Here is a 27,912-nt window from a genome sequence, read left to right on the forward strand (position 1 = left end):
TCATCAAAGGGATATACATGATTATTTGTTGTTTCTTGCATCCTTTAAATGATGTGGATGTTTACAAAATTAACTGGGTCCTTCATTGCTTGGATCTAACACAGAGCTCATACTTTCCACTTCCTGTGACAATTTTTAATTTGAACAACTGCAGCTTGGCACTCATAAAAAAAATTACTCGGAACAGTGACACAGACAGACTTGTGGCAGCTCCAGGGAAGCCTTGGCTTTGTTTGGTTTTTGCACTAGAACCTGTTGCATATAGTATCTGCACAAGTAATCATTTTTTGCAGAATCAAGGAAGTTTTTCTCAAGAAAAATACATGAGGATGTGCCACCTTTCATGTGGTAGAGTAGGGCGGATTATTTCTTAAATTTACGAAATGCTAGAGGCCCATGTACTGTGTGATGCCAGTTCACGTTAAAGCACACCAGATGATCAAAATCTCATGGTTTTGGCACGTAAAACCCCAGATATTAATATATTATTATCCTGCTGCCCTCTTTTCCTGAAAAAATAAAGTGCAGAGCATCTGAATTGATGTTGCAAGTAAAGGCTGACTTTGAACACCTTCACATAAACAGTTGCAATTTTTCTTTCTCTCCTTCTCCTTCCTTCCTTCGCAGTAGTATTACAGATTAAAGTGAAAAGAAAGTTTATGTGCACAAATATTTTTTTTCCGAACTATGCCATTTAAGCGATTCTTTATGCTAAAAAGTTTGCACATCTATTTTGTTTGTTCAAGCACACCTTCAGAATTGCCGTAAATTCGTTGAGAGTTCAGGTATATTTTCTTGGCAGAGAGCATTGACGATGAAATCTCATTTCGCATTTAATGTCACATTGAGAAAAATGGCTTTACCTTCTGCAACAGAGGTAAAGCCAGCACATATTAGTAGTCTTTTCGGTGTTGTGGTAGGGTATTTACAAATACTGGTAAAATAATTTTTCACTTTAGTGTCCCTTTAACGTTTATGGCAGGTTATTAACCTTCATGCAGTCTTCTTCAGTAATGATATGGATAGAGTCATGAGCTTACCTGTGGTGGTGTATTCAGGGAGGTAAACAGTGGGTAAGGCCCCTAGCTTTCTGCGATTCCGCGAAAAATCACTGAATTGACGTTTTTTCGTTGAAATGTGAAAAAAGGGTTGATTCCGCAAAAAATCACTGAATTTGCGGGTTTTTTTTTTCTTTGCGGAAATGCGAAAAAACATTACAGACCACGCCTCTGGAAACTGCAGAGGAACACTGTTTCTCCATAGCTTCTGAAAGGTGTCGCTACATGCCCTTAAAACGACAGATAAAGTAAAAGGTTACTGAAGGTGACGGGAAGGTACTGTATTTAATCTGAGGCGCATCTAGTTATCCGGATTTTAATATAATGTGCACCGGAATTCAGTGTTGCCTCATTTTAAAAAAGAAAACTGTGTCATGCCCTTATTTTGACGATTAGAAAAAAGAAAGGCAAGGTCGAGATACCCTCATAGAACGGGATTATTCACCACACCTACCCAGGGACCGTCACCCTGATTACCTTGGTCTACAAGGAGTTAATCTGAGAAAGCCTGCATGCTTGTCTTCGATGTCCGAATAATTCAATTTTTGGCCCCAGAAGCTTTCCCTGTGGACACGCGGCTTAAGATCTTCGTTTGTTTGGAACAACCCGCTGACAGGTTTTCGGGCGCCAAAGAAGAATCTATGCTGCTTGTAAAATAACTTGCCTTTGGTATGAGCTTTCATTATAAAATGGGTGCGGCACCATTTGCACTTTACTGGGAACAGATATGACGCATACTGGTTGTCATCGAGCGTGAAGTGGGGCTGTGTGACGAACTTACAACCATGCTCACAACATGTGCTGCCGCGAGGGCAGTTCTGGTTTCGTACTCGATGGCAACGTGGAGACAATCTTTTTTGTACTCTTCTTACAAAAAACAAAAAAAGTTCGCGTTAGATGTGAGCAAATCAATGCGCTGGTATATTTTATTAGTTAATTGAAAATTGGTTCATGTTGCTTTATCGTCTTTAACTAGTGAGAGAAATTGAAGCCGCCACCAATCACAAGGCCTAACGGTAGCCGTAGGCCGTAGCCACCTATCCATCCAACATACTCGCTGTTTGCGACTGCATGTGCGCCATATTCCCGTTTGCTTTGGTTCGAGATCGATGTGCAAATCGAGATGGCACCTTCAGGACCTCATTTAAGCAAAAAGACGGCCAAGGAACGCGCTTGAGAATACAATCATGCTGACTTTTACAAAGATGGAGTTGTGCTTTTTTGCCGGGCTTGCACGAGAGCAGTTGGCCATCGCAGCAAGTCAACTATTGATGAGCACATCGAGAGTAACCGTCATCGTAAGAATGCCGGAACAAGGGACACCTCTAAGCAAAAAAGGGGTGAAGAACCATCGGAAGACAGAGCTGGGGGTTCAGGAACGCCGAGAAAGCGAAGTCGACTGCAAATCTGGAATCCGCAATCACGGCTGGTGAAGTGAGGAACGACATTGTGCTCAAATTCTTGGATGCACTGATATTTGCGAATATTCCCCTTGAGAATGTCGACAATCCGAAACAGAACGTTTCTACAAACACATGTTCTAATGCGCTCCGCCGACGACTTCCAGAATTGAGTAGCACGAGGCAAATTTGAAAGCATTGTTTCAAGGCACCACAGTTTCTGTAATTACAGAAGAAACCACCGATGACCACTCAAAATCGGTTCTGACGTGTTGTTCGTTCAGTCGGCCAGAAGTGCGAGTGCTTCGCTCCAACCTGTACTCGTGGAAGTGAAATTCGTGAATGAAGTGAACTCGTCCGTGATAGGCCGCATTGTGACAAGAATACTGACAAGGTACAGAGTTGAATTTGAGGATGTATCAGTCTTTGTTAGCGATAATGCTACTTACATGGTGAAGTCCTTTAAGAAGTACATAAAGCCGCTTTGCGGGGGAGCTGTTCACATTACGTGTGTAGCCCATACAATGAACATTGTTGGCAGTACACTGCAGGCATCTTTTTCCTTAGTGGACAAGTTTGTCGCCTGTATGAAGAAGGCCTTCCGTCTCTCAAGTAAAAAGAGAGCTTTCTACAAATCACATCTGGAAGAGCGTGGAGTTCAATGTGCCAAAGCACACCCAGCACCTGTCCAAAGCAGGTGGAATTCGTTGATTGAGGCTGTTGAACAACATTCTGCCTATTTTGAGCACTATCCTAGGATAACCTTTCTTAGTCAAGTCCACCAGAAGTATGGAGAAGCAGCGTGCATTGATTCTCTTCTGAAACTGCTTAGTGAACACTCAACTGAGCTTAAGTACAGCATGCGATGCATTGCAGTATTTGGAAAAAAAGTTTCAAGCTTGCTGAAAGCAGCAGAGGGTCAGCGCGTAGCCTGCCTCAAAGCGTACAATGCTTTGTTTACACTCTGGGGATATCTTGAAGCAGCTGCAAAGGAGGATTTTGCAACACAACTGAAAAGAGAAGATGTTGCATATGATGAGGCCCATCAGATTGTAAGCAAGATGAAGGCTGCAATGACCAAAGCGGCTAACAAAGCGCTAGTATACTTGGAGAAGTCCAACACCTGGCAGTTCTTTAAGGATGTTAGGTGCTCGGATCCTCTGCAAGTTGGGTGCCTTTCAAAGATGAGGTCAGAGTTGACAGGCATGCCTCAGCTTGCAGAAGAATCATTAGCTCTAGCTTCCTAATGGCAGGTTTACTTGAAGACTGCCCAAGAACTAAAGACCAGTGACAGGGACTTGGCTTCATTTCTTTCTAAGCAAGAAAATCCAGGAGCAGACTGATGTCCTGGCCTTCTGGGCAGGGATGGAACAGTTCACTCTCCAACCCTTTCGTCAATTGCCCTTATGTACTTGGCAATGTCAATCAACTCTGTTAACAGACGCAGAGAGATATTTAGTCATTATGGTGACGTTGTGTCCCACAAGCGTCACTCTGTAGGTGAAGAGAGCACTAACTATCATCTGATGCTCTGTCACAACAGCTTCCTCCAATTTTAATTATTGCAGGCATGTTTCGAGCCTGAAAGTGCGTATAATAAATAGATTGTTACATGTGCCTTGCATCTGTTCAATATTGCCGCAGAATTTTACATGTTAAGGGTCACTGCCGAATTTTGCACATTTCTCTATCTGGAATTGCAGAATTCCAAATTTTCCACCGCATAAAGTTAGGGGCCCTAATAGTGGGTTTATCCTCGACTTGGTGTTTTATAAGTGCCACACTGTTGTTTTATTTGTCTGCAGTGAAAGTCACCCATGTATTGGTTTTGATGTCAACAGTGCCAAATTATATAACAAGCCCACGTTAGCATATTCTGTATATGCATCGTGACATGCATCTGTCTCTCTTTTCTTCTTGTTCCCCGGCCCCTTTACTGCGTATTCTGTAAGTTTGCCTTCTTCAGCAGCCTGATCACGCTCCTGGCATACAAGATCGAGTGTGACATTGCTAAAAGTGCCTGTCTTTTTTTTGTCTTTTCTTGTACATAATACCTAGTTGTGGGATTCAGATATTATTTATGCATTGCCATAATATACAAAAAAGTTGCAATTCTGCAAAAATGAAACCTGTATTAGAGAGCACTGCAGTATGTTTGTAGGAACTCTGTTGTGTCTGACTAGTTCTTCATGGCATTTATGTAGTCCTTTTACTATATCTTGAGGACCTATAGGCTTTGTGCATTTTATCAAGGAAAAACAAACGTGGTGAGATAACTTGTTCCAAAGCTGGTAGAAAAGTGAAGTTTTCTTGCTGTGCAAGAGCGAGTATGAAAAGGCATTTTTGTGTTTCACTATGGCTTTGTGAAACATTTGACTAAGTAGACATGGTTGGTGTGTGGGCATAATTACCTTGCAGCGGAGGAAGTGTTCCAGGAGGTTGGACGGGAGTTGCAAAGACGACGACAGCGGGATGAGCTGGCCGATGCTGAAGCTTACCTGGAAGATGTCCCAGATTTACCCTCCACGGGCGATCCCGCTAAGGATGACAAAGAGCTACTCGAAAAGCTTGAAAATAATGCCAAGCTGTCCCGGAGCAAGCTTAATGAGGCAAGTACACACAACGAAACAAGACTGTGAATGAGGTACTTTTACATAGTTGCCCTCATGATGGTTGTGTCAGCCGTTGCTGTAGGTCTTCACAGGTACGGGACTTCCCATTTGACATGCTAGGCGCATCCCATTTTTGTTTTTGCTTATTCTCAAACTTTCTTGCTTTAACACTAACATATTCCTTCGGTGTTACTAATTTTGCTTTAGCTCTTCTTTCGGACACTGCATGCAGAACAATAGTATTTCTGAAGAACCCTTGTGTCTCTGCTCCTCTATTGCTCCTACCCTCAGCTTAGCTTTACACAGCCCTTTTGTGAATAAATAGGATGATTACAAGTGCTTCAAAGGGATCCTGAAATGCTTTTGACGATTTTTACAAGACTGTTGAGTTGGTGGCATGGGTTTTTATATCATTAACAGGCCGATTTAAGCTTCTTGGGTAAAGTGTGTAATTTAATGTAAGGTCTGAAACATGGATGTTGCTACAGATCGCAGCTGCACTGCCACACTGAGCTTTCAGCTTCCTCTGTATTGAACATAGCATTGCATTGCTTTGCGACTCCACTCGTATGATTCATCCGATTGATTTTTTAGCGTTTGTACTGGAAGAGAAAACACAAGCAGCCGGGTGTGTGGTGGCACCTGAGGGAGAAGAGATCCACCAGACAAACACAGAGCACGGCCTTTGTGATCTACTGTGTGCCAGTAGAGGATTGTGGAAGGCAGAGCTTAGCACCAACTGTTTGGTGAAGAAGCTGAGAAAAAGTCAAGCTTGGGAGGAGGATAACTTTTTAATCGCCCGTAGCTGCGTTGATACGAGGTGCTTTGCTAAATTGTGGCGTGATGATTTATTCTAGTTGTACCCTAGCCGCTGCCATAATTAAAAAAAAAAATTTCAGGGACTCTAACTCACGAATTGTTAGTAAAAATGCTGCTCATTTGAGTGAATCTGCTTCCCTTACAGGGTCTAAAACGCATGCGTACATAAATTAAACTTCTTTATATAATTGTGACACTACTTTTGTATTTATGAGAACTAACAGACAATAACGCCAAGGAAAGTACAGGGGGTGTTATCTGTAGTATTTAGAATGTAAATGTGAAGAAAGTAAAGTGGACGAAAAGATGACTTGCCGCCGGCAGGGACCGAACCTGCGACCTTCGAATAACGCGTCCGATGCTCTACCACTGAGCTACGGCGGCGGTCATCCTCCCGTCCACTTTCTGGGGTATATATATGTTGATTAAACCTAGGAGTGTTAGTCAGCGCCAATCGCAGCCATGGCGGCGAGTGTGGAACACTTTTTTTTTGCCTCTTGGCGTCACGTAGCACGTGATCTTTTTACGAGTAGGCAGCTGACCAATAATCCCTCGCATACTACCTGAAGGCATTAAGTCTGCCAGGACGAGACCCTCGCTATGAATGAAGGAAAGCTATGATTTTTCAAGGGCTCGTTTATCTTTGTTAGACACAATATTAATGAGAACTAACAGACAATAACGCCAAGGAAAGTACAGGGGGTGTTATCTGTAGTATTTAGAATGTAAATGTGAAGAAAGTAAAGTGGACGAAAAGATGACTTGCCGCCGGCAGGGCAATTGTATTGTGCCTTACGGAATCCATAGCCTTCCGAATGAAACATAAAAGGCATAGTGAATTGAAGTTTAAGAACATGATGCTCACTCATATCTTCATAGTTTTCACATTATATTTCCAGGCTACCGCAGCACGGCCTCTTGACAGAGGCTGCTGCTGCAGTAGTTGCATTAAAGGGGTGTACTGGAAATAATGGGTAGTGGGGATCTGGCTTGGAAGGAGAAGACGACGACGAGATTATTCATAAAAGCTACGTTTCGGTGTTGTCCCGATTGTCATCTCTCGCTGCTCGGCTCTACCATCTGAGGGCTTGGTCACCCAGAACGCCTCGTGACATTTGGTGGAGGTGCGGGGTACTTCCAGACCTGGAACTCCGAAACCAGACGATCCCTCCCGTGCCAACCATGCCTGACGATGCTGGGCAGAGCAATATTCCCCAGGCGTCACCTGCAGTCGTCTGTTCAGGTACGCCACGCCAACGAGACTCTCCCATTTTCAGTGGAGCTGAAGATCAAGACGTGGACTATTGGTTGTCATTGTACGACAAAGTCAGCGTCTCTAATAAATGGAATGACGCGGATAAACTCAGCTTCGTCAGCTTCTACCTCTCCGGAGTCGCCAACGTTTGGTTCCACAACCATGAATCGGAGTTTCCCACCTGGACAGCATTCAAAGCTAGACTTCAAGAAGTGTTCGGTCGCCCCGCCGTCCGCAAGCTTCGGGCTGAGCAACAGCTGTGCAGTCGTGCTCAACAAAAAGGTGAAAACTTCACCAGCTACATAGAAGATGTAGTTGACATTTGCCGGCGCATTAACCCGCCCATGACCGAAGACGAGAAGATAAGGAATATCCTGAAAGGCATAGAGGACGACGCCTTCCAAATGCTCTTGGCGAAAAACCCACAGACGGTCAACGAAGTGATTATGCCAGAGCTACGAAGAACTGTGCAAACAACGGCTTTCCACACGACGAGCTCTAATACCAGACGGCATGCTTTCAGCTTTAACAAACAGTTCATTTGTTCGGGAAGAAGTCGCGCGCGAGCTGTCTCTTCTGCCAGCCGCCCAAGCGTCTGAATCTCTCCTGACTCCCGAGATCCGTCAGGTCTTACACGAACAAGTCGCAGGCATCGTACCACTTGCTCATCAGCCGGCTCCAGTGACAGCTCCGCTTACGTACGCTGCAGTCGCCGCCAAGCCGAGGCCGCCGTCTGCGGCTGTGCAATACGCACCTATGCCCACCTTCTCTTCACCTTTACCCGCGACCGCAAACTATACGCCGACAAGAAACTATGGTCCACCACCGCAGCCCCTTCACCCGGCTCGGCAATACCTCGCTGAATCTGCGGGCCCTGTTTTCAATTCATGGCGCACCCAAGACAACCGGCCCATCTGTTTCTCATGCGGATGTGCTGGCCATGTAGCACGATTCTGCCGCCGCCGTGCTTGGTATTCCGACTCTGCACGACCACAAAGCAATGGTCCGGACTACACTTACCGTTCGGCTCCTGCCGTTCCACACTTCGACGCCGCGCCTTCTTCCCGAGGCTACAGTACTCGTCGGTCTCCATCCCGTCGTCTACGTTCTCTGTCTCCCCTCATCCGCCGGCCTGAAGCTGTCCACGAGGAAAACTGAATGACGCAGTTCCGGAGGCAAGAACTGCGATATCAGCAAACTGCGCAAGTCCTCATTTATTCCCGACCAATGTAATTGTCGTTTTTGCCGAAGGTATTGCCGTTCATGCGCTTGTCGATACGGGAGCAGCGGTGTCAGTTATTTCTGTCCAGCTTCGTCTTAAGCTCAGAAAAGTCACGACGCCGTTTTCTGCGATTTTGCTACGTACAGCAAGCGCCGAGCCGATTGACCCATTGGGAGCGTGCACCGTCCGGGTTTCTATAGACGATGCCCTGTACCACATCGAGTTTGTCGTTCTGCCTCGCTGCTCTCATGCCATGATTTTAGGCTGGAACTTCCTGTCATCTCATGGTGCCGTTATCGATTACGCCCGTGCTGAACTTTCGCTGTCTCCATTCGGCGGCAACATTTTCGAAGATTCCTCCGGCGCCTCTTGTCGAGTGTTAGTCGCCAGCGACACCGACGTTCCTCCTTTCTCTTCCACCCTGTACCCGTATCCTGCGCTGCATTTTCGGACTCCACAGTTCTTTTCACACCGTCGAAGCTTGCTACTCGCCGTCATCCTTTCTTGCTCCCTTTTGCCCTTCTTACCGTTTGACAGGGTGTCAGCGCTCTTTATGTTGTGAACATGTTTTCTTGTCCTGCTACCTTGCACCACGCTGAGTGTCTCGGTCATGCTGACGAACTTGACCAAAGCTTTGTTTATACTGTGCCTGACAACCCGGCTTCTGTCGAGGCTGACGCCGTCGGCGTCGACGCTACTCCTGCGGAGCCGTCTCGTGAGGTCACGTTTTCTCGGTGCATTGACCCCAACCTCACTACGAGTCAGCACGCCCAGATTGTGGCCCTCCTTAACCGCTTTCGGACATCATTTGACCCACAACAAGCTCGTTTAGGCCGCACTTCCACAGTTGTCCACCACATCGACACCGGAGACCATGCGCCATTGCGCCAACGGTTGTATCGTGTGTCCGCAACGGAGCGCCGCGTCATCGACGAGCACGTAGGCGACATGCTCAAACGCGGCGTCATACAACCTTCGAACAGTCCCTGGGCCTCTCCTGTAGTGCTGGTCAGGAAGAAGGATGGCACCATTCGGTTTTGTGTAGACTACCGTCGACTCAACAAGATAACCCGTAAGGATGTTTATCCTCTACCACGGGTTGACGATGCGCTAGACTGCCTCCAAGGCTCCGAATTCTTCTCGTCCATCGACTTACGGTCCGGATACTGGCAGGTCCCGGTGGCTGAGACAGACCGCCCGAAGACTGCGTTCGTCACCCCTGACGGTCTATATGAGTTTACCGTCATGCCCTTCGGTCTGTGCAATGCGCCTGCAACATTTGAAAGAATGATGGATAACATTCTACGCGGACTCAAGTGGCAGGTCTGCCTTTGTTATCTCGACGACATTGTCATATTTTCACCAGACTTTCAATCTCATCTACTTCGACTTGAACGCGTCCTGACATGCATCGCCAACGCGGGCCTCCAGCTCAATTTGAAGAAGTGTCGCTTTGCAGCTCGGTAGGTAGTCATTCTCGGCCATGTCGTGTCAAAAGATGGGGTGCTCCCTAATCCGTCCAAACTTCAAGCTGTCGCTGAGTTCCCACGGCCAAAGACCTTGAAAGAACTTCGCAGCTTCATCGGGTTAAGCTCGTACTTTCGCCGCTTCATCCGCAACTTCGCGACCATCATAGACCCTTTGACAAAGCTTCTTCGTGCGGACCACAACCTTTCAACTTGGTCACCAAGTTGCGAGGCCGCGTTTACAACGCTGCGTCATCTCCTGACCTCTCCTCCGATCCTACGGCATTTCGACCCCAGCGCTCCGACAGAAGTTCACACGGACGCCAGCGGTGTCGGCCTTGGCGCCGTTCTTGCCCAACGAAAGGCTGGCTTCGATGAGTATGTCGTTGCTTTCGCCAGTCGCGCACTCACGAAGGCTGAATCCAACTATTCTGTCACAGAAAAAGAATGCTTGGCTATAATTTGGGCCATAACTAAATTCCAACCTTATCTCTACGGCCGCCCATTTGACGTGATAACCGACCACCGTTCCCTGTGCTGGCTTTCTTCTTTAAAGGAACCTTCCGGTCGTCTAGCTCGATGGGCGCTTCGACTCCAAGAGTACAACATTCGAGTACTCTACCGTTCCGGCCGAAAACACTCCGACGCAGATGCCTTGTCTCGCTCTCCTCTACATAGCGAGACTAATTCACCTAACGTGCCGTTATCGGCGTCGTCCATATCTGCAACGAACATGCCTTTGGAGCAGAAGAAGGACCCATGGATTGTTTCTCTGCTAAACTTCCTGCAACACCAATCGGCACCCCCCGTCAGCCGTGCATTACGTCGCCAAGCACACCACTTTTCCGTTCGCGATGGGCTGTTATACCGCCGTAACTACCTCCAGGACGGTCGCAAATGGTTACTTGTGGTCCCTCGGCATCTCCGTTCGGATCTCTGTGCGGCGTTTCACGATGATCCACAGTGCGCGCATGCAGGGGTACTCAAAGCTTACACACGCCTCCGCCTTCGTTATTACTGGCGCGGGATGTACAGATTCGTCCGTCATTATGTACTCTCATGCCTCGCGTGCCAACGCCGCAAGGATCCTCCTCGTCGTTCAGCTGCCCCGCTGCAACCTCTGCCTTGCCCAGGACGTGCATTTGATCGCGTAGGCGTCGATCTCTATGGCCCTCTACCTAGCACTTCAGATGGCAACCGCTGGGTTGTAGTGGCCATCGACCATCTTACGCGTTATGCGGAAACTTCACCTTTGCCCAGCGCCTCTGTGCGTGATGTTGCCTCGTTTCTTCTGCGCCACATCATACTTCGCCATGGAGCCCCAAGAGAATTACTCAGTGATAGAGGGCGTGTATTTCTATCCGACGTCATAGAAGCTCTTCTCAAAGAATGCCGTATCATTCACCGTACAACAACTGCGTATCACCCGCAGACTAATGGGATGGCTGAGCGTTTCAATCGCACTCTTGGTGACATGATGGCCATGTACGTCGCATCTGACCACAGCAATTGGGACCATGTTCTCCCATTTGTCACATATGCTTATAATACCGCCACGCAGGCCACCACAGGATTTTCCCCCTTCTTCCTACTTTATGGGCACGAACCATCCTCCACCATGGATACAATTCTTCCGTATCGCCCTGATGCCTCGGAATCTACCACCCTGTCCCAGGCTGCTGCACACGCAGAAGAGTGCCGAAAGCTCTCCCGTATGTTGACGTCAGAGGACCAGCAGCGCCAGAAGCACCACTGTGATGCCGCCGTCGCGCCTGCATCCTATTCTCCTGGCTCGCTTGTGTGGCTTTGGGTGCCTGCCTCGTCCCCTGGGTTGTCCCCGAAACTCATGTCAAACTACCAGGGTCCCTACCGTGTAGTCAACCAAACATCTCCCGTGAACTATATCGTGGAGCCTCTTGAACCACCTTCGGATAAGCGTCGTCGCAACTGCGAAATTGTGCATGTAGAACATTTAAAGCGTTACTATGATCCCCCTGTGCCATCGTACCCCTAGGTCGCCGGGACAGCTTCTTTTCCCCGGGGGAGATAACTGTACTGGAAATAATGGGTAGTGGGGATCTGGCTTGGAAGGAGAAGACGACGACGAGATTATTCATAAAAGCTACGTTTCGGTGTTGTCCCAATTGTCATCTCTCGCTGCTCGGCTCTACCATCTGAGGGCTTGGTCACCCAGAACGCCTCGTGACAGGGGTCATGAACCACTTTTCCAAGTAATGATCTAATGACCTCAGTATCGGAGTTTACTGCCTCCCGAATCGATAGCTGCAAAAATTTCTCGAATCCGTCAAGAACGAGCGGAGTTACGGGGGTTTGGCACACGCTCTCAGCGCTCTCTCTCTTTTCTCGTCCCAATGAGCGCACTGGAAGCTACACAGGGAGGGATGGCACGGGGAAAGAAGTTACGTCAGCATGCGTCGTGAAACGCGATCGCTCTCCCGCTGTGATTCGCGTGCGCAAGTGTGGCTACCGTGTAAAGTTAGCAGACTGAGGAGTGCGGCGCCGGCAAGTGGCGGCACCCCGTGGCAAGAAGCGCATCTGATCTGAACACCGCTCTCGATTTATGTCGGCTATCGGCCAATGAGGATGCTATGTATTTTGCGACGCGGAGAAGCAGATTGAGAAAAATCTGCAACTTCGGTTGCAGATTCTCCAGCTTTGGTTGGAGAATAAATAATATTTTTCTCAGTTTACTTACCCAACCAGACAGACTTCTGTCTAATGTTTACCTTCAGGAGAAGCAGATACGCGACGTCAACCGGCAGGTGCTCCGCCTACCGACGAGGGTGAGAACAGGCCTCTGTTTGAAAAGAGGGCACCTGAGAAAACAGCAGCTTCGTGCTCTGCTTGCAGCCTTTATGCGGCGTGCACAACTGCAATATTTGGCTGAGCAGTCATAGCCGTTTCAGCTTTCCGCAGGATGTGTTTTTTCAACAAGCCCAATGGGTGCTTCATGACCCCTTTAAGAAAAAGTACCTGCCTCCCAGCCTTTGGGCTCAAAGGCCTTAAAGAAGCCCTGCAAAGTTTTTTCGTCTGCATTCTGTAGTGCTGGATTGTGTCTAGTGCTGAATACTGAGATGAATGCAAAAAGAATTATCAGAATTGGTGCATGGGAACGGAAGTCTTCGAACTTCAAGACCGCTGCAGATGACGAGGAAACACATTTCCTTTGGCATTTCACTCTCCCACTGACGTCAGTGGTGGGTTCCAATCACTGCGCGCCTCTTAACCCATTTATGCCCAAACTCAGAAAAAATAACAAAACAAATATTTTTTTTCATAACAAGTTCACTTCTACCGTCAAAAGAAAGCACAAGTTTTTTTATTTACAGCCAGGTAAACGCAACACTGTTTTTCAAGCCGTCCTACATATAGGACACTGGGCATTAGGGGTGCTACGTGCGGTTGCGGTAAGCCTTGAAACACTTCACATGCACGCTGACATTGCACTTCTTTCTCCATGACGTCTTTCATACAAAGCACGCATTTGCCCGAAGAAAAGCGGTTGGCACGTGGCAGCATGAAAAGCAAACAATGTCTAGGCTTGCACACGCTGAGAATGAGACCTGCTTGATCTGCTGTAGGTGGCGCTAGTCATCAGCTAAAAAAATAGCGATGTTAGAGTGCATCAAAGAAGTGTCCTATATGTAGGCCACTGGGCATATATGTGTTAAAGGGTCACTAAAGGCAAATAACAATTTATGTCAGAGTGAAAGCTCAATGTATGACAACGTCTAAAGCGGCAATATTATAAACAAGAGTGCCCTACTTACCGAGAAATTAAACTAAATGTATCACACAATGTGCTCCATGAGTGGGACATTTTGGAAATGATCCCGATGACTTGAGAGCATCCAACTACAATTAATCACTAGTAATTAAACTAGCTGCAATAAAAAAAGAACCTTCCATGCATCAAGAGATGTAATAAAATGCTGCGTTCGTTTCCGTTTGATTCATGGAAAAAAGAACCTCTTTGGCGTTGCCAGCGTGTGCGGTTCAAAGGTTCTGTTTTTGCTCGAACTGCGCTTCGCCCGGCACCCTGCTTCGCTCACGCAGTCGCGTCTCAGTGGTAGTTTCGGTATTACGTACTGCCGCGTGTGTTTTGCACGCTAATAAAAGTCGCTGTGACAGAAAGTTCAACAAAATGCCGCATGCATGTGATGTTGCCGGATGCCCGAATGGTGCACGCCGCCACGCAGTAAAGGCGGGCAACGTTGGGCACGGCAACAGTGACGTCAGAAAGACCGCTTTAAGGCGGGTGATTTGAAGTATGCTAACGCGATGCGGACCACTAAAACGTGATCTTATTTCAAAATAAGCACTTTCTTGGCACAAAAGTAGCAGTACGAGGTTTCTGGACCGCTGTTTCTACAATCAACATCGACTTAATATTTGCCTTTAAAGAGACATACCGGAAGTCTCTCCTCGTGGTAGCCATTGTGCAGTGCACCTAGCATCGTTTTGCAATTTTTTTTCAGAACTTCGTGTTTAAAAACGGAAATCCTTCTGCCTCCGAGAGAGTATAAAGAGTGATTTTTTAATTTTTAGTGCACAGCAATGTGGCCTAGCTGGGACCATAATGTTACGGGTAGCTTAGTAACTATTTATTAAATCGTTTAAACAGCGCAGGGTGGACAAGATGGCGTCAGTCCAGCAACAACCAGAGAAGCGACGTCGTCTTCCTCGTCTTTCATGCAGCCACGCTGCGGCGGCTGTATGGTATCAATATGAATATTACATGCAACTTGTCGCATCAAACCAATCAAAACGCGCGGCCAATGTCATCACTCCCACGTGATGAGACATCAGTTCCAATCGCAAAAATAGCCGTTGTGTGTTGCTCTAGTCCGAAACTAAAATGGTTTCTCCGTTGAAATAAAATCATAACAGCTTTGTTTTTGGCATTGCCACTGGCACATTGCCACTGGGCAATATTGGTGCATTCGACAGTTCCAGAAGAAGCAGTAAAAATGACACGCTTAATTTGTGTCGCAGGGCCCCTTTAAGAGGCATTCATGCTATTTTCATACTCTCAAATTTTAGCACCATGATCACTTCATACATTCAACACCCATGCACCACTCTACGTCACTGTCATAGTTTTATACTACAGTAGAATCTTGGTGACACTGCCATGTGCACTTCTTTTCTTATTTTATGTAACCGACCCATCGCACTGTCTTGTGCAGGCCGAGTCGGAATGTATGGAATCTTCCCGACTATTTTAGACTCTTCTGATTAGATTACGCTCACAACGTGAACACTGGAGTTCATTCTGGAACTAATGCGACCACCAGTGATAACGCTGGAATCTTCTATACCACGTGTATAAATGCCGGTGCGCCTTACAGCTTATCCGATTACCGACGATCAGACTTGTACTCGTTACAGAAAATAAGTAACTGATTACGATTACAATTGCTTGCAATATGTAACTGATTACAGTGGTCAATTACAGCCCCAGAAAAGTAACTGAGCAATGACAGAAATGTAATTGATTACTTTTGCTTTACTTTCCTTCAAAAATTCTGTTGCCATAACACAACAACACAAGTTCACTCAAACTACAATGACCTACTGTGGCTTGCATGGTAGAGAGAAGGCCTAGGCTTACTGTGGCTTCTGTGATACAGTGTTTCACGTTGCTTTCAACAGGAGTTCTTTTTCAAAGTTGCCATCGCTGATTCTTCCATGTTTCCTCGTTAAAGGGCCCCTCACCAGGTTTGACAATTTTGAGCTGATGAGCGCACTGGGCGTTCACGATCACGTCTGCCAAAATTTGCAATGCTACGCGCCGCGGAAATTGGTCAAATTTCAAGCTGAACACTGCTTGCCTTTCTTCTCTCGGGCACTCGCCCAGAGAATGAGGGGATGACGTACACGATGGAATGGCCCTACGTAGACGGTAATGCTGTGACGTCGTAGACAACTGTGCTCTTACGTCGCCAACAGTAGCAAGTGACACTGCGATAATTATTTGACACGACATGTGTAGTTTGTGAAATGTGTTGCTTGAATAGATTAACAGCTCACACGAAGGGTACATCTTAACGTTCAACCTGGAGAAAAATTCCAGAATGTTTTCTGTTTACCGGGAAAGTATTACCGGTGTGACTATTTTAATAAAACATGAGAGAAATAATAAGACACACAGGGAATGTGTGCGTCTTCATTTTTTCTGTGAATTGCAGCGAGATGCGGGGCTAATGTGCCTCCGTTTCGCATGCGTTCGTGTCCCCGCGGTTAGCGCATCGAGCAGACGCCAGCCCTGGAAATGAAAGTAATGTTCAGGCGCGTTCGAGCACTCATAATGCTGATTTATTCTACCGTGTCTACCACGTAAGCTGGTCAAGGCTTAAAACAGCAAAGCTGGATGATTCTGAACACTTATCTGGTTGCTTCTAGGTTGTTTCTAGGCCTTAGCTAGGGGATGCAGGTTGTTTCTAGGCTTTAGCTAGGTGATGCTAGGTTGTTTCAACGTTGATTCTTAGCACAGAAAGGTTCAAGTGAAACCACAGACAGTCACAGACACGACACAGATGTCCAAACTCCAGAGACAGAAACTTGCGCTGAAACCAAGCATTCGCACCTCTCATAGATTTACGGGCACATCGTTGTTGGTGTAAGCCTTCCATCGCTTTGGGGTATTCTCGCAGCCGCCGTTGCCTTTCCCGTTACCTAGCATTCTCTCGTACGTACTCGGGGTCTTCGGCTCACCGCCGTCACTTCGCAGCCATTTGTTGTTGGGCTAGCTGTTGCCTTCTTTATTTTTAGTGGGCCAGAGGTGAGTAGTGGGATTTACCCCATTTCTGTGGCACATACCCGTTTATGAAATCGTGATACGGCATACAACTTATGACTAGTTTAAACAGCTTCGCTGTTAAAAGTCTTCCAAGTGTACGCTGCCGGTGTTCTCCTCAGAAGCAGCAACATGGTCCCCAAGTTCCATCGCATTGGCACTTTTGGGGAGCATGTCATGCGTCTCTTGCGAGACCGTGCAGGCGTGACGCTAGAAGCATGCTTTTCTAAAGCGGTTCTTGATTGTGGCCTGTTTCACCTTGCAGTACCATGCACTGTACAAAAATCGCACCGCTTCTAACGTGGTCAGCTTCAGGTCACGGGATTCACAAGCATGTTCTGACAATCCTGAGCAGTCTCTTTTACCGATCAGCCTTTTGAGCATGTGATGTCTGTAGAGGGCCTTGAAATTTGTGATTACGCCTGCGTCCATGGGCCACAGACCTATGTGTTGTACGGAGTGCAGAAACACCACCTCAGTAGACACCAGCTTCACGGTGACGTGTGCCCTGCAATTATCAAGAAACAGGTCTACTATCCCCTTCTGTTTTTTTATTGTGCCATCTTGAGATACCATACCTTGAGAAGGCATGCCTCAAAGAGATCCCGAGTCATCCACACTTTTTTTTTATTTCGATAGTGAACGGAATGGGCTGATGTATAAAGCAGTGAGGCCTCTTCAATGTTCCAGTCACAAAGGGCTTCAGATGCTCACTATCGCCCATGCTGACGCACAACAACACAGCAACTCAGACCTTGCTGTGCTTGCCACTGATGCACATGTCCCCTTTGAGTTCGTAGATGAAGGCATTATCTCGTAAAAAAGTGCTGTCTTGCCACCATTGAAAATATTCTTTTCTTGGCAGCATTCTAACACTCGGGTAGTTTTGTTGCCAGCCACTCGTCTTTCCGATACATCCAGCAAAGTGGCCACTGAACAGGTTTTATAAACGATGCCTTGGCAATCCTTGAAGCATTGATTTCATCCTCTGGTGGTTTCCAAGTTCCCTTGTCCCAAAAGAAAAGCACATTTGTTCACCTTTGTGGTAAGAATTGGTCTGGTGATGGGAACGTTGCGGTTGTGAGTGATCAAGAACCATACATAAAGAGACCCTTCCTCGTCGCTGTACAAAGGATCTCTAGCCCTCTTTCGCTGGTCGTCATGGTCACTGGTGCCAGCATTCTTGTTGACATCTCCTGCCTTAATGACCCTTTAAAATCCCCAGTTGGGAAAGCCTGTTCTTTCTTTTCTTTTTTTCTTTTGTGTGTGTGTGTGTGTTTGCGTGTGTGTGTGCATGTGTGTGAGAGTGTTCCAATCTTGAAACCCTGCCGGAAGTTCCAATGACAAACTTGCTGCTTCACCTCAAGAGATGTTGACTTGCGGTTAGTTGGCGCCAGCTTTCATTAGCACACAAACAGGTGGAAACTCATGCGAGGAGGCATTACTAGGCATAGTGCTGCTGCGACCATGTAAGCTCTTCCCCTCTTCCTTCTAGTGATTGCAATCATGAGAGCACTCCACTCCTGAGGCTGCATGCAATGCACCTTTACGGATTTCACCACACTGGTCTGCTTGTGCCATTTCTGATGGTTTTTAACATATTTTATTTTTGATAGTTCTTCTTGACGAATTCTTGGGGTAAACACGTTCCAGGTGGCCAGAATTCTATTGTTGTACGTGATACGTTGCCGATAATTGCATCATTATACTACATGGTTTACTTTTACATAGGGGCAATGGTAAAACTGAAAAATCTAAAGAATTTTATTGCTATAAGTGATATGTCATTATAATCGGTTATATTATAAGTGGATTACTTTGTATACGCAGGTCATTGAGGTGTACGTGGCCAAGCAGGAGGAGCTGAAACTGGAGGCAAAGGAGGTTGAGCAGGATAACTGTGACCTGTCCTCGCATCCTAGTGAAAGTGGCGAGAGTGAAGATGAAGATGAGGATGATGATTACTTGAGGAACCCCAGTGCGAGTCTCAATGATGTTAGTCCCAGCGAAAGTGCTGTTGAGCAAGAGAAGACAAAACTGGATTCAGAGGGCATCTGTGACTTGTCTACATCAAACAATAGCAGTGAGAGCGAGGACAGTGCAAACGAGGAAAACGATTGCAAAGAAGAGGAATACGTGAAGGTCTTTGAAAAGGATTCTTTGGGGAATGACAGACGTTCTAGCAAAGGTAAGCACCAACAATGCATTTAATGTTGTGCAGTTTAGTCTGTCTTGTGCGTACCAGGCTTACAGTGTGAAGCAGTCAATGAGTTGCCTATTTCTGTTAAGCTGGCCGTTCTGCAGAGCATAACTTAAGCCAGAAAGTCTCAATTATGGAAAGCCCCCTGGCAATGTTCTATCTCCGATTGACTGTGAACAAAGTTGCCTAGATTGAAGTCCAAGTTCTCTATCCAGGGCCCTAAACCATACCATTTTTTAACTGTGCTGATGCCAAATGGTTGCCAGCTGTAATCACAGTAAGAACAGGAGCTCTTGAAAGGAAACATGGTGCTGTCCACTTCACTTCGCAACGTACATGTTAAGATCCTTGCGCCTCCTCCTGGTGTGTTTTGAACACACTGAGCTTATGTCACAGTGGCTTCATCTCCAAATTTGATATCGGAAAGAAAAAAAGTAAAAAAAAAGAAAGGTTCTTTTACTCTACGAGACTCAAAACTATTGATTGCAGGATTTTGATCGCTGCTTTCTCTCTGCCTATTTGGTGTAGAAGAAAGTGTAATATTATATGTAAAAAAATTTGTTAAAATTTGTAAAGTAGTCAGCATAATTATTAGCAGTCACTTTACGAGGCATCAGGAAACTGAAAAAGAGGCTGTCAGGAGAAACTTTGTTGTGCTTTTTTCTGGAGCAGTGTCAATTTTATAGTGATGGAATTAGGTTCGCATAGTTCCTGCAACTCACAAATTAAGTTAAAGCAATTAGTGAAAAGTGAAAGGAGATTGTGGTTGAGATGCAGATGCGGAGGGTGCTCTAGTCCCATTGCATGTTGCTTGTATCAAACAGTTCTGCTTGACCTTGGCACTTCTGTATGTCATTGCTGTTACAGTGGAAACTCGTTAATGCGTACCTGCCGGGAACGCCGCATAACTACGCACTAAACGGTAGTACGCATTAACCACCAAGTAAAAATTTGCATGTCCTCGCTTACGCCATCGCCGCCAGCAAAGAAATAAATACAGTGCCACAGCAAATATTGCCTAAAGTACCCACTGCAAAGCCTTTTCTTTCTTTTTCCCAAACGGGAGAAAAGATTCTGGTGCTCTCGCACGACCGTCCGATAGTGCTGACAGCGCGCGGTGGCGACGCCAAGGAGCATTTCGGAACTATTACAGGGTCCGGTATACGCAGTGACCAACGTAGCAAACAGAACGGACAGTGTCGGCTTTCCGCGATATATGTGTGTGCGTCTGTACCGCGATCTGCTACTAAATGAAAACTGACACAGTTCCAGCGAAACGCGGTACGGCTGCGTGGAGCCGCTCGTCTCCTGGCTAGTTGCGTGCAGCGCGTCGCCTTCTCGGCTCACGGCGTCACTGCCGGGACGCTTGCTGTACCGCACGCGCGCATTTGTCGTGGGAGTGTTCTTTGTACCCACTTCGCTCCAGACCGCGCACAGATGCGGCGATGAGCACAGATGAGCTTGTTCGGTTAACGCGGCGATGACGAACTTCCTGCAAGCGATGCGCACTCCGCGACGCTCTAGCGGTCCTGGCAGCGGACGGAAGCGCGTTTGGGTGGTCGCCCAATAAAAGCGTGCAGTATGGTTACAACAGCGCTACGCTTGCTGTACCGTACGCGTGCGTTTAGCGTGATAGCGTCTATGCAAAGAGGTTTCTCGTCGCCCACGGCCAGCAACGCTCAACTCCGCAACAGCGAGCTGCTTTCGTTTCTACAAAGCGGTGCGCGCTTGAACACGGCCCCGCACAACGAGGCGGCAGCGATCGGCGGCCCAGCGCGTTCAGGTTGTCGCCTATTAAAAGCGTGCAGTAGGCTTAAAGTAGTGCTGCGTCGCACGCGTGGCCGAGCAGATATCTGAAGATACTTATTGTGATAAGGTTGTCGGCGATAAGTCATGCTGGCGCTTTCGTCGGTGGCCGCAGCCTCACCTTCGTTCTTTCCCGATGCCTACGCGCAATGGCGTCGCCGCAATCGCGCGGAAGTCGGAATCGGTGATCGACCGATCTACGCACTTCTCAAAACGACTGAAAACCTTTGGCGGCACATTGTGGCGTCGGGAAGTTCAGCGACGCAGTAAAATTTTATGGCACAAAACGTTATCGCGGTACGCAGGGTACGCACTAACCGGTAGGCATAGGGTGAAGCACTACGGCTTAAGCGGTCAGCGAATGGATTAGGCTCTATGAGACTCGATCGGGGATTCGTCGCAACTACGTTTTAACCGTTAGTACGTTTAAAGCGGGTACGTACTAACGAGGTTCGACTGTACACCCACATTCTAGCTGGGAAATCTTGTTTCCACTAAAAATATGTAAAACTCTGTAGTACTTAGACTCTTCTCACGGGCTCGTTTTCTCACTGTAAACAGATAACACTTCAACCATGCAAACTTTCATTACCTCTAGATCCGCCACGTCACCTCCACAGCTTTTTAATTCCCAAAGTGGCAGGTGTGAAATTTGAAATATACTCTCATGCTTAAATTTAGGTGCATGTTAAGCACCATGTGGTCACGATGAATACAGAGCCCCAGCACCGCTGCTTTCTTCACGCATGTTGCATCTTATGAACTTCCGATTCCTGGACTCTGCCATTACTGTTGTCTGCCATTGATTTTCCAATTTGATTTGTGTATGCCACCATTTATGTCCTAACAAAATGTTACTATAGTGGAGCAAAAGGAGGTGGATACAAGCAGGGGTGCAACAGCTGCGCCGATTGCAACCATTTTGATACAATTCCTTATTTTTGCGCCAAGCTGAGCCAAAACAGTGAAAGTTGTTGAAATTGTGCCACGCTGCGCCAAACTAACTGACCAGCCTCAAGATTTCCTCAGTACCGCTAATTTTAGGAAGAAATAGAGAATGTGTTAATCACCTGCAGTTTGTGCATCATCCAATCCAACCCAGATGTGCAGACCATAACTCTAACTGCTAGTTCACTATACCCTAACCTCACCGCGAATGAAAAGAAAAAAAGGACAGTGTTTCTAAAATTTCCTGGCCTTGTTCTATCACGTGCAGAATTATTTTTAAGCCCCTTTTGCCACAGTACACCTTTGCTGTGCAGAGAAGTGTACTATGATTTAGAAGGGGCTACTGGTAGTCACTGTCACGAAACACAGCACATTTTGTTCCTTAATGACTCAAGCATGTATGGGCCATATAATAACGAGTACTAGTATGATTTCTGACATTTAAAAAATTACTGGCAATCATTCAAAACAGTGTGTGACGTTTGCGGCCCTGAGAAACAATAAACAAGATCGTACACCAGTTTTCTTTATTCGCCGCCCCCTTGTGCTCCTCCTACTTTGCGAATCTGCTGAATTTTGAGCTCGCCAGGTTGGCAGATTCACAATAGCATATGCAGCAACTGTCAAATGGTTTGACAGGGGCAGCAAGTGCTAACGTGGATTTCGGCATTGTTTGCACAGTGCGGTGGTTCAACAGACTGCTTTTATTGAAATAGCAGTGCTCACGTGCACTGTGCACGAGATCGCTGATGTTAGTTTGTACATATATTTTTCTTTTCTAAAAGTAAGTCTTATTTTGTTGTACCACTCCAGATTTGGAATTTCGGGCTGAAAAACATAGCATTCTTTTCCGTTAACTTACTCCAAATTTTAATTTTTGTGCTCCAAAAATTGCTCCAAATCCTAATTCGGCTGTTTCTCCCCTGCACAAGGCAATTAATGCAATTACTGTGGAAACCTCTGCACAACTCTCATGCCTGTTTTGAATAAATTACAAAAGTGTGCTGGGGAGCTGACACGGTGAACTTCAGTGAGATCCACTGATCTCAAAAGAGTGCCAGAGTTGGGACTTGGCATTTAATGCCTTTTAATTGTCTTAGCTAGCATATTTATCTCATTCTGGGGCTCTCATTAATTCAGCTCCCCCCAAATTTGTGTTGACAGTAAGAAAATATTGTGTTCGGTGTACTCTGCACTGGAAAGGAATGGGGCTTTTGCACAAAATGATGGGATACTTGCTGTGTGTACAGGAATATGAAGTTTGACTCCAATGTTGTTCAGAGCATAGTCTGGCAACTAGGCAGGCATATTTACTGTGTCCAACTAGTGTTGTGTTGCAGAACCCTATGAAGTGTAATTCTGCAACAGCAGATGCACTGAACATATTCTTAACCATGCCCAACTGCGAAGCACTCTTGTTTATGCATGTCTTGTTAGCTATCGTCAGGTACAACTTAAGAAGGCAGCAGGAGAGGCCCCGCTCAGGTGACCAAAGTTGCATCTGTTGTGGAGATAGGTTTGCACTAGGCTTACCCTACGAGCGCGACCGTGCAGGGACGCGACGTTCTCCACTGCCGCTGCGTGCGACGACGCTGCGGCCGGGTTCGTCGTTTTCTCCGACACGGCGCAGAAACCACGCACGAGGCAGGGTAACAACAACTACGGGTTTATTAACCCAAGATGCAGCACAGTACGACACTCACGGGCTTGCAGGCCGTATAGGGAACTCCGCAAGACCGAGCAAGTACGCTTGCCTACGGCGCGACGACTCACGCACGAGGGCCGAAGTCGAACGCACGAACGAGAAGCCGCCTGCTCAGCAGCGCGTCAACCTCTCGTCAAGGCCTGAGAGCATCTCATGCGGGCAAGCCCGCGCCAGACAGAAGTGAGCTCAAGGGGGAAGGGGGTTGTCACTGGCATCCAATGAGGACAGGCGTTGCGCAGTGACGTAAGCTAGCTTGGTGGCGTGAGCATGTGAGCATGTCGAGGCATGCCCGGACGCGTGCCCGCGCGTCGGGAAGCTGACGCATGGCTCGCACCAGACAAAGAGGCCTGGCGCTGCCGCCGTGGCCTGCCGATTAACGGCGGTTCCCGGCGCTCGAGCCGCGCGGGGCCAACACGCGCGCTAGCTGGGGAACGAGGCGCCAAAGGGAAGGGCGTGCTCGATTCCCACACTGTGAATAAAATAATAGTGGTCCCACTCATGTACTCGTCGATGATCTCTGACCGTGCGGCTTGTGATGTCAGCCTAGGCTGCGCACTCATTGGTACAGGCCTGTGTGCATCCATTTTTTTGAGGTGTAAATGCTGCTGCCTTCCAAAATTGTACCTGACTGTAGAGTTTCTTTGCTGACCTTCATCTTCTTCTGCATTTGAAGCTGATGTGAAAGACAAAGTGGGTGGTGAAGCTGCTCGCCAAGTCATCTCTCCAATTACTGTTGAAGATAAAGAGAGCTCACAGACGCCACCTGCTGATGGGGATTCACATCAAGGTATGTATGGCTTACAGAAGCACCCAATCTACTGAAACATGTCACCTCATATTATTATTATTTTTTTTAAATCCACAGAAGCTTTTGTCCCCTTCAGGCACGAATTATGATGCACTGTCTGCAAATGCGTCAAATTCGCATAGCATAATTCCAAGGCACTCAGTATTACATTCCAAGAAAGAAAATGAAATATGTTGTTTTGTGTGAGTTTCAGTAATTAATGTGAAAGGGATACCAAAGGCAAATATTAAGTCGACTATGATTGTTAAAGGGGTCATGAAGCACCCCTTGGGCTGGTTGAAAAAACACATCCTGCGGAAAGCTGACACGGCTATGAACTGCTCTGCCAAATATTACAGTCGTGCGCGCCGCGTAATGGCCACAAGCGGAGCGCGAAGTTGCCGTTTCCCCAGGCACCCTCTTTTCAAACAGAGGCCGGTTCTCACTCTCGTCGGTGGGCGGGGCGTCTGTCCGCTGTACGTCGCAAGAGACATAGCATGCTTATTGGCCGATAGCCGACGTAAATCGAGAGAGGCGTTCGGATCAGATGCGCTTCTTGCCGCGGGGTGCCGCCACCTGCCGGCGCCGCACTCCTCAGTACATCGTAGCCGCACTCGCGCAAGCGAATCACAGCGGGAGAGTGATCGCGTTTCATGACGCGCGCTGACGTAACTTCTTTCCCCCATGCCATCCCTCCCTGTCTAGCTTGCAGTGCGCTTGTCGGCACGAGAAAAAAGAGAAAGCGCTGGGAGCGTGCGCCAAACCCCCGTAACTCCGCTGATTCTTGACGGATTCGAGAAATTTTTGCGGCAATCGATTCGGGAGGCAGTACACTCCGATACTGAGGTCATTAGATCATTACTTAGAAAATTGGTTCATGACCCCTTTAAGATAGCGGTCCAGGAACTTCGTAGTGCTACTTTTACGCCAAGGAAGTGCTTATTTTGAAATAAAATCACGTTTTAGTGGTCCACATCGCGTTAGCGCACTTCAAATCACCCGCCTGAAAGCGGTATTTCACACGTCACTGTTGCCGTGCCCAACGTTGCCCGCCTTTACTGCGCGGTAGCGTGCACTGGCGGCGTGCACTATTCGAGCATCTGGCAACATCACATGCATGCGGTATTTTGTCGAACTTTCTGTCAGAGCAACTTTCACGAGCATCCAAAACACACGCGGCAGTACGCGATACCGAAACTACCACTGAGACGCGACCGCTTGAGCGAAGCAGGGCGCCGGGCGATGTGCAGTTCGGCGAAAACGGCAAAAACGGAACTTTTGAACCACACGCGCCGTTCCCTATGGCAACGCCAAAGAAGTTCCTTTTTCCATGAATCAAACAGAAACGAACAAGCAGCATTTTATTACGTCTTTTGATGCACGGAAGGTTCTCTTTTTATTGCAGCTAGTTTGATTACTAGTGATTAATTGTATTCAGACTCTCTCACGTCATGGGGATCACTTCCAAAATGACCCACTCTTGGCGCTCATCGTGTGATACATTTAGCTTAATTTCTCGGTAAGTGGGGCACTGCTGTTGATAATACTGCTGTTTTAGATGTTGTCATACATTGAGCTTTCACTCTGACATAAGTTATTTGCCTTTAGTGCCCCTTTAATTAGTGTGCAATATGTAATTATTCTGCAATCAGTCAGCTTCAATTATTGCATAAATAGAATCAAACATTAGGCTTAAAATGCATGCCCAGTTTGTTTTTTGGTTTAACAAATAATACGCTTGACATTGGTCCTTGAACGCGGCACGTCGAACGATCGTAGAACATGCTAGTGTCTCCAGCAAATTGGTCCTCAGCAGCAATATGCAGCACAATGAAGTTAAATGACCGCTAGTTGTCCACTCAGGAAGCCTGCACGAATGTGCACACTGCGTTTCAAGCCATTTGAAGACTGACGCAGTGCGTGACACGCCTCCGAAATTGATGTGTACACTTGTGCACACCGCCGCTGAAGGGGTTATTGGTGGGTTATGGTCATGAATTTGTGGCAATGCCTTCCACTTGATTTTATGCCGCTCTCATCTGCTGTTCATAACCAGCTGATAACAGGGAAAATGCGAACATTATTATTATTATTTAAATACACAAGAAAGGAAACATAAAACACTTGAAGAATTATAGATCCGAAGAGTTATAGAATTATAGAGAGGCAACGTGGACTGTGCCACTTCATTTCGGTTGGACGGTAGCAAAGTTTTTGCTCATTTGCATCACACATTTGCGTTGTTTTGTGCGCTCCGGGATCTTCCAAATTACGCAGGGTGTGCCCAAATCTCTCCGAATTAATGAGTTTTATGTAAATAATAATGCACGTGCTTGCCCGGATGAGAGGACGAGTCCGAATTATCAAATTTTTCTAATTAATGAGGTTTGAAATAACATGGTTTTACTGAAAACATTTGTCTTACATCAGCTGCAATCCTCTCAAGGCTCATTTTTGTAGTTGTAAATATGTTTCGCTGGTTTCTGTCCACTCTTTGACAGCCACTCTGTGGAAAGCTGTGTTAGAGGGTCATTGCAAGGAAAATGAAGAAAAATGGCTTGTCTCGCATTTTTTTTACAATATATATGTATTACAGTACACCTAACTGCTGTGGAGCATTGATTCTATACGGCTTTCGCGGTACCACACAAGAACCATTGTGTTATTTGGGCATCGCATAATTTGACCACTAAATACAGTAATCCGTCATTATGACGAAGGCAGCGGGACAGCGAAAAAATTTGTTAGAAGCGGTATTTCGGTATAAGCAACCACTCGAGAAAAGCTAAAGCAGTCAAGCAAAAAAGGCAGTGAGCTGTCTGCACCATAGTTGGCACTTCATGTGGCTCTTCGTCCGCTGTCTCTTCGTCCTCATCGGGGCCCACCAACAGTGTGAATTATCAAGTGTCAACGCGAGGCACGCCTAACAAAGCACTCTGAATAACACAATCACATGGCCTGCAGCACAGATCCAAAGGCATGCGCCGTCGGTGCCAAAGTGACTGAACGCGGCGGTCGACGTAGAAGCTTCAAAATGTCGTGAAGGCATCTTGGGGGCAGCTTTGAAGGAGCAGCGATTTTGAAACTGGCAGCAAGAAGGCAAGGAGTTGACATAAAGGCGAGCAAGAGCAGTGACTGGCGTCCAAACAGTTTGCAGACTGGAGAGCGAGTCAGGAGGGGAAGGCAGTGGCAACTTCTGTATGGGAGATGTGGACGTCATGGTACGCTACGAGAGTTCAGCACTGGAAAGCGCCACAAATGTCGAGGCTCGAGTGTGAGGTTGTGTTTGAAGTCACAGCTTCGCCGCAAGGGCGAAGCAATGAATGCGATAGCAAGAAATTGGAATGTCACACGAACGAGAAGAAGCTTGATACTTGCCGCGCCTGCCACAGTTGTTACGTCTTTGCGCTTGAGCAATGTGTTGCAAGTGTCGACAACGGAGAATCAGATGCTGTTAGATGTTTCTTTTTCTTTTAAACTGCGGCACGTGGAGTGACCCCCTGCGCTTCTTGCCACTCAGGGGCGTCTGATGCAAGGTGTGCCCGGTGTTCTTTGTTTTTTTGTTCCACATCACGAGTGGGTACAGAAAAGGGCCACTTTGTCGTGCGCGTCTCAAGAGCCGTTTTCAAATTGAAAGAAAATTAGGAGCGTTGCATCTGCAAGTGTCCACAATGGAGAATCAGATACTTTTTGATACGTATTTCTTTTTCTTTTAAACTGCTTTGCTTGGAGTGACCCTCTGCATTTCTTGCCACACGGGGGCGTCTGATGCAAGGTTTGCCCTGTGTTCTTTGTTTTTTTTTTTTTCTTCTAC

At 47.0% G+C, this 27,912-nt stretch overlaps 2 protein-coding genes across 2 annotated transcripts in view; both read left to right on the forward strand.

Annotated features, from left to right (window-relative positions):
- The window catches only part of LOC119379553 (E3 ubiquitin-protein ligase Topors), a 371,896-nt gene that overhangs the window by 267,084 nt on the left and 76,900 nt on the right, over positions 1 to 27,912 (forward strand). The gene's annotated exons all lie outside the window — the stretch shown is intronic.
- LOC119379550 (uncharacterized) overlaps positions 1 to 27,912 on the forward strand; it is a 133,627-nt gene that overhangs the window by 92,584 nt on the left and 13,131 nt on the right. The window contains exons 14-16 of the mRNA XM_037648852.2: positions 4,877 to 5,067; positions 18,483 to 18,840; positions 23,985 to 24,098. Of these exons, the coding sequence (XP_037504780.1) occupies positions 4,877 to 5,067; positions 18,483 to 18,840; positions 23,985 to 24,098 (663 nt within the window). The remainder of the gene's footprint in view (positions 1 to 4,876; positions 5,068 to 18,482; positions 18,841 to 23,984; positions 24,099 to 27,912) is intronic.

This window comes from Rhipicephalus sanguineus, chromosome 1 (genome assembly GCF_013339695.2).
Source record: "Rhipicephalus sanguineus isolate Rsan-2018 chromosome 1, BIME_Rsan_1.4, whole genome shotgun sequence".
Classification (NCBI taxonomy): Eukaryota; Metazoa; Arthropoda; class Arachnida; order Ixodida; family Ixodidae; genus Rhipicephalus; species Rhipicephalus sanguineus.